The 7,866-nt window shown below is 35.6% G+C and overlaps 1 protein-coding gene across 1 annotated transcript; it reads right to left on the reverse strand.

Moving 5' to 3' along the window:
- Positions 1 to 616: 616 nt before the first annotated feature.
- Positions 617 to 6,197, reverse strand: Uba2 (Ubiquitin-like activating enzyme 2). Its single transcript, XM_089731057.1, has 7 exons — positions 5,846 to 6,197; positions 5,622 to 5,776; positions 4,913 to 5,060; positions 4,067 to 4,561; positions 3,434 to 3,605; positions 2,374 to 2,541; positions 617 to 1,603 (listed from the first exon to the last, which is right to left on the reverse strand). The coding sequence occupies exons 1-7, from the start codon at positions 5,987 to 5,989 to the stop codon at positions 1,059 to 1,061; spliced, it is 1,827 nt and encodes a 608-aa protein (XP_089587183.1). The 5' UTR covers positions 5,990 to 6,197; the 3' UTR covers positions 617 to 1,058.
- Positions 6,198 to 7,866: the final 1,669 nt, after the last annotated feature.

The raw sequence follows: 7,866 nt of genomic DNA on the forward strand, positions 1-7,866 counted from the left end.
GACAATTTACTTCGCCTACATATCATCGGGTAGAAGCGTCTTAGCATGTAGGCAGCACGGTCGAGTACCGTTTTTAAGTGGGTGCAGAATGTCATCCCTCTGTCGAGGGTACTGAAGTATGCTTTAAAGGTCTATGGTCGAGGGTAATACCTAAGTATTTTACTTTTGAGGCCCACGGTATGGGTTAGTCGAACATAGTGATGGGGCTAATGCTGGAGGTGTTTGCGCGCTTATACGGGAGTGGGGTGCTCGAAGTGGTATTCGGATTGCGATCCCTTTTCAAGAGCACCGCTGTGCTTTTTGTGGGGTTCATGTCGATGCGTCACTTCCGGAATCACTGTCCCATGGTGGTTACTGCGGTCTGGAGTCGCCGATACAATAAAGACTTCTTCCTACCCGGGTAGAAGATAGCCGTGTCATCGGCGAAGAGCGCTAGACGGCTCTCCGGAGCCGAGGTATATCATTGATATTTATACAGTAACGGGGAAAGGGCGGAGAGAAAGAATGAATGAATAAAGAATGACTGGTAGTTATTTATCTTAAACATAATATATAAGATTCATAATGAGTTAATTGTTTATAAGAAAAATATCGATTATAAATAGTAAAAAAACTATTTTTGAAATGTAATTTATTAATTTGAGAAGTATTCTTACAATAGCTAGTTTTGTATTACTCATTAAAATTCAAAGTATTGCTTAACTTAGTATTCATTTATCCTAATTACGATTTCGGGAATTGTTTTTATCATTATACACTTATCTAGTTATGCAATACATATGTATTTACTTTAAAATTTTAAGAATTTCTAAATTAACAATACATTTACAAAAGTAAGAAAATTCTAGTGATTTCAAAATTATGTCTATCAAATTGTTAAAAATTGTAAGTCATTTACAGTTTGACTTTTAAATGGTTTATTCGTTTCCATGTTCTATTCAGATCGCTGACTCAACAATCATGTATTTGCATTAAGTTAAATAAATCGGATGTCATTTAGTTCAGTCAATTCTCCGAATCGGAGCCAATACTAAATGTCAAAAAGTGAACTTAAATTGTTAACATATTTCGACAACTTCATCTGACATTTCGACACGCCTGCGCTTAGGTGGTTTCATTGTGGGTTCGTCGTCATCTTCCTCGATTATCTCCATATCACTGTCGCTGTCCTGGCGAGATCTGGAAGGTCCTGGTGCAGGATCCTTAGCGCCATTGGAGCCGTTAGCGGAATTTTCTGCTGCTTTAGGCGCCGGCATCGGTTCATCGGTATCTGTTACCAGCCGCCAAGAATTTTCTTCATCTTCCTGCTGCAGTCTGACCCTGACTTCATAGTTTTGTAAGAAATCATCCACAAGCAATGCACAGCCGTCATTCAAGCCGATTTGTTCCAGAGTTTTGTCGTTGTTGTGTTCAGTTTCTCCTGGTTCGGAAGATAAAATAACAAGACCTTTGCCTTCTACACTGGCGTCTGGGGCTTGCATGTTTAAGCCCTCTTTGAAAGCCGTATCCAGGTCTTTCAATGTGAGTTTTTTCAAGTTGCATGCTAGAGCCACTTCTGGCTTTGGGGGACAGACATAGCACTTAGGATTAGGTGGAGTTAATGCTGAAAAAGTAAAAAAAAATCAAGGAAATTTAATTTAAAACGATGAGCAATTAAAATTGTTTTACTATAAAAGTAAAAAATTGAATAAAACAAGTATAAGCTTAAACTATCTTAAAGCTTAAAGCTACGTAAAATCTTCTCATTACAAATACCAGTGTCTCAAGACGAAAGTCTTTGACCAGTGTGTGTTGCCATTGATGACATATGGCACTAAGACGTGGTCGCTCACAATGGGCCTTATGAGAAGGCTCAAGGTCACCCAAAGAGCAATGGAGAGGGCTATGCTCGGAGTTTCCCTGCGAGATCAAATCAGAAATGAGGAGATTCGCAGGAAAACCATGGTAACCGACATAGTCCAAAGGATTGCGGCATTGAAGTGGTAGTGGGCAGGACACATTGCTCGCAGAACGGATGGCCATTGGGGCCAGAAAGTTCTTGAGTAGCGACCGCGTACCGGAAGACGTACCGTGGGTAGGCCTCTCACAAGATGTGCCGACGACCTATTGAGTTTCGCGGGGATCCGCTGGATGCAGGCAGCGCAGGACCGGTCTTTGTGGCGAGGCTTGGGGGAGGCCTATGTCCAGCAGTGGACGTCTATGGGCTGATAAGAAGAGCTTAAACAGTGTAGCTGTTTGTGGTTTTTGTTCGATTGACAAAACCCGAAATAATTAAATATTTATTTCATATATAAATTGATTATGAACTTGTTGGAAGTAAAAAACTGAAGTTTTAAATTATGAAGATAAATATGAAAAATTAATTCAACTCACTTTTTTCAGGAACAAAAAGCTGTCCCCTGTGGTTTACTTTAGGTCTCAAGTACACACTAGTGCAGCTTTCTATTTCTCCTTTCAGTATGGACTGTGCACGTAACACAGCCAGACCAGCCACTATTGCATTGGCTGTTGCGATTGCCGGAATGATGTTACCTGCCATTGCTGGAATTTTTTTTGTATTTTCATTAGATTTTAAATCAGCTAAGAGTTAATTTATTTTGGATTAATTTTTCGATTTAGTTATTATGAGGTGAGGTGGATTTTTAAGAATGAGTGAATTTAATTTATATTAATTGTTAGGCATTCCTTAATTCAATTCCTTGGGTGACTGATAGCGTAGCCGTTAATAAGGTTAGCATGCTTTATAAATATTTTATATTCGGTTTAATTTTTAATGAGTACCTCGTGTAATTAGGAAAGATGCTTTACAAAATAATTTTACTTTGGTAATGGTTTTTTTAATAACACTCCAAGTTAAATCATATTCTTTTTTACATTACCATTTTTGATTGCTTGTAATATATTTTGTGTGCCTAAACTTATTATTATTACAATTATTAAACAAATTTATTTTTACATTTAAATAAGTATTCCTTTAAAAAAATTTCTAAAAGAGTCCACCAGGTGTCTTTTCTGATATCTGGTGTTTTATAAATATACAGGTCAAAACTACCAACCTGCCTCCGTTTTTACAGTTTTACGTTGCAATTATTATTAGCTCTTACATTTTAGTATAAGTTTTCTCTCTGAATCATTTATGTCAGAGGTAGCAAAGAAGCTTTACTAATTTGTTGAAATGAGAAACCCGCATTTAGCAATATTTGTTACTTGTTTTAATTATTTGTAAGTATACTGAGACCTAAGAAATTACATCTCAAGGTGGGTGGCGCATTTACGTTGTAGATGTCTATGGGTTCCAGTACCACTTAACAACCAGGTGGATTGTGAGCTCGTCCACCCATTTAAGCAATAAAAAATAAATAAGGTTAGGTGATTTTAAAAGGTTTGTATAAATTAACAGAGCATGCCCTTTGGAGTAGAATAATAAACTTACATTTGATTTCGAATCGTGATTTTAGTGGTATATTAAAGATATGTGCGCGTATGTTAGCACAGGCAGTTACAAAATCCATGGCACTTTTTTCATCTTTGTCCCATACAAGATGGTCGTCACCCGGACGCGATTTCAAATCTGTCTGTAGAGCCTTGCAGCTTGCTGCAAATACCTGGTGAATTTTATTTAAAATTATTATATAAGAGGCAAAGGAATAATTCAGAACTTTTGTGAGCATTCAGTTTCTTTTTCTAGTTTATACATTACTTTGCATGTAACAAGTACACAAAAAATACTTTTCTAGTATAACAGTGCAGATAATATTTAAAAAGTCTGTTTCTGTTGAGGAATATTATTATTTCTTCATATTTTAGTTTATTACTTTTTGTATTGCATTCTATTTTTATTGTTATCAATACATTGATACAAAATATTGACAGGTATATTGATTATAGTCGAATTTTGATCAACTAGACTGGAACACTAAATAATAGAGCCACTACTTAATCCAATTATTGTAGTGTGGCACACTATAAGCTTTTCAAAGAAGTGCGTGCTTGCTTTATTCTAAACCTTTTAATTAGTTTAGATAAATTTATTGAAATAGTCCTATTGAAAGCCATAAAAACTCACTTGTGCACATTCATATACTGTCCAAACTCTTTGGTCTGGCAACCCTGAATGTTGAATTTTTGGAGCATCTTTGCCAGGTAGATTTTCCCATGACAGTGGAGTGGGAGGCCGACGTTTCTTCCACAAATTCTCCATAGATAGTAAGTAACGGATATCATCACCAAATAATTTTGTGAATAACTTTTCCGGGTCATAATTGGTTTCTGCTGCCCAGGCTCTGGTACTTTTTCTTTCAACATTACCGGCAGTAGTACTTTCATTAGACAACGCTGATTGTCCAGCATCACCTGCAGCCTCAGGGTCAGCTGTATCGGGACTCACATCTTGATCAGGGTCTTCTTCTCCAAACAATTGGTTGAACAGGTGTTTTGCCCATACAATGCAGTGAATAGGTTCTGAAGGTGTATTACGAATTGTGCAACCAGGGAATGATTTCTGTGGTGCTTTAGGCTGGCATTCATAACATTGAGTCAGACCTTTCTTGATGAGTTCCACCTGTAGGTGTTTATTTTGCAATTAGACAATTTGAAGTCTTTAAGAAGAAGAAGCATTGTTCAATATAAAGTAAGCATATGGGTGTTGGTTTACAAAGTCGATAGAGCTCTGAGTACTTTACCAACCCATTATGAAATCTAAAATTTATTTATAATCAATTTTTGGGTACTTATATAATTAATAATAAAACATACTCTATGTCTTTAGTACTGATGCAAAAATAAATTCATGTACAAGAAAATGTCTCCAAAATATTTTTCTAGACACAACCAAACAGTTTAATGATAATTAAATTAATGTCGTTAATAATCCACTTAATATAATTTCCTTTATTTTTAAATTACATCTCACCTGACCAGCATATCCTGCTGTACCTGTCTCTATAAGAGGTACATCAGCAGCAAGACACAATCTATTAACATGGTTACGGGCAACACGATTGTCCAGTGCATTCATCACAATGTTGAATTGTTTGAAGTATTTTACACCATAGTCATTGCTGCAATCAAATACAAACAAGTTGTATTAGTTTATGTTCTCTATTCACTTATCTTTTTCACATTTAGATATCTGAAATTTTAAGGTATTGTAGTGAAAAGTACAGAAACAGAACCCTTACAGTTGTCTTGTATAACAGATAAATTGTATTTCATTACACTTTACTAAGTGGTTGTAATGAAATTAGTATGTGTGCATATTAATAGTGCTGGGCAGCTTTAGGAGATAATTACTGATTCTAGAAAACAAAATTGTAAATTATTCAAAACATTGGAAACAACAAATTACAACGAATACGAATACAAATACAAGATGAGCTGTAAAAATTTATCCTTCGGTAGATCTTAAAATTATAATGTTTCTAGTACTTTTTAGTTAATGGTTGGTGAATTTAGAGTTCTGCTTCTAAAATCACATTCACTATATATCTCTTAATTGGAATATATGAAACATAACTTTTATTCAACTTTGCAAATGAACAGTTTTGAAGCAGAAACATCCTAATATTTTCAACATGAAATCATTTAAAGAATGTTTGTTTATAACATGTAAGGTAACATACCTGATTACACTGTCATGGTGAGCTACGATTGTTACATTAGGGTTGAAACTAAGGGCGCTATCCTTTGCAACTTGAGCCTTTGATTTCCCAACATGCTCTTTGTGAAAAAGAAACTGACGATTCAAGTTGCTTACGTCGATAGTATCAAGGTCGATCTAAAAGCAAACATTGCGTCAGAAACAAACCTTTTATTATTAAAAACATAAAAATTGCTCAGTACACACAATTTCAATATATGGGAAGCCGGTTAGCACGAGATTTTTAAGGATCTCACAACCAATGCCGCCGGCGCCCACTACCAGCAATTTAGAATTTGCAATAGCTTCTGTCAATTTCTCATCGAAAACGCCAGCGACCCTCGCGACCATTTTGATTTATACTTCGACAGATCGAATAACGAAATTATGTGCAAAATTTGTTATAGTTTTCAACACAAACTCAACGAGGATACATAAATGACCTGTCAAATCACTGGCTTATGTTCTTTTTTTTAAATAATTTATTGGCTTGGAATTTAGTCTTTTAAGCCAAACAGGAATTTCAATGTTCACTCCGTTGCAATCCATATCGTAGTGTGACTTTGTTGTCAGCTAATAATATTACAAACAACTCTATTGACAAATAAACTTTTCAGAACGTAAGAATTTAGTTAATGAGTTTGGAAAGTTAAGCATCTCCCAATTAAACCGTTATGAAAAATCCGAACGGGAGATGTTACTTAATGTATATTAATAATATGAGATTTTGACGAGCATCTCGACTGAGAATTTTCAATTTATTCATTTATTTTTGTTTATGAGAAGAATGTCTCACAAAATACAGAATTTCATCTAAAACATTCTTGCTAAAGAGTGCTTGTTACTCTTTAAACCATTTGTATACTCGTAGTATTAGGCAAATCGAATCTGCATCAATAGTAACATTGTACAATCTATTATTATAGTACAGCATAAGAGAATAATCTTGGGTCAAATAAAGTTTGATTTTTGCTTATGGGCCTATAAAATCCGTCATAAAAAGTTTCGTAAAATGTGTGGTATTTATTATTATTTACATGTTTACCATAGACCTATCGACAGAAAATTTTATTCGAATAATAACGACGAATTGCGATGAATGTCACGTTTCCTTTTCCCCTCCCCCTTCTTTCTGTCTATCTGTGTGCTTAGTGCGAGTTTTGTAACGTTCTCACTAGCGAGCCAGTTTGCTCAAATTTGTATGCAATTGGAACAGCGCCCCTAGCGGCAAACGTACTCGGTGTTATTTTGTGAGTGCGAGTTCCTATTAACGTTGTGATCTCGTAACCGAGTAATTTTACCGAAATGAGTACTACGAATGACATTTGTGCGAGTGCGTGTTACAAATTAGTGGATTTTAACGTTTCGATCGAGTATTTCTTTAGTAGTTTTATTTTTCCAACTAGAGAGGCAAAAATATCATGCCATAGAGCCTAATCTTTTTTTATGAAAAATGATAATATGGAGTGAAATGGATTTGATTAATTTGAAGCATTAATCAATTGGCATGGAATGAAATGAAATGAGATCAGATAATATGGGATAAAATATAATCTCTGCAAAATGCTGATTATATACTGAGATTTTTTTCAGTGGACCTTTTCGAAGACTTCGAGAAGCTACGTCCAGCGGTTTTGTTTAATTTTTTTAAATTTTCGCACTTTCACAGATACTAAACAGTTAATAAACCCACGTTACTTTGTTATTGCACAGATGGGTGGACGAGCTCCCGGCCCACCTAATCTTAAGTGGTTACCGGAACCCATAGACATCTACAACGCAAATGCCGCCTCCCACCTTGAGATATTAGTTCTAAGGTCTCAGTATAGTTACAACGGTTGTCCCACCCTTCAAACCGAAACGCATTACTGCTTCACGGTAAAAATAGGCAGGGTGGTGATACCTACCCGTGCGGACTCACAAGACGTCCTACCACCAGTAATTACAAAAATTAATTTTGCGGGTTTGATTTTTATTACATGATGCTATTCCTTTACAGTGAAAGTCAATCGTAAACATTTGATAAGTACGTATTTCATTAGAAAAATTGATACCCGCCGGCGGGATTAGAACACCGGTGCATTGCAAGATACGAATACACCGGACGCCTTAACCTTTAGGCCAGGACGGTCTCAAAATTACACTTATACACGAAGAAATATTAAATACGCATTAACTAAGAAACATTAAATAGACAAAATAAAACAATTCACACAATTTAGCTCCTC

Source organism: Bombyx mandarina, chromosome 11 (genome assembly GCF_030267445.1).
Source record: "Bombyx mandarina strain Sakado chromosome 11, ASM3026744v2".
Classification (NCBI taxonomy): Eukaryota; Metazoa; Arthropoda; class Insecta; order Lepidoptera; family Bombycidae; genus Bombyx; species Bombyx mandarina.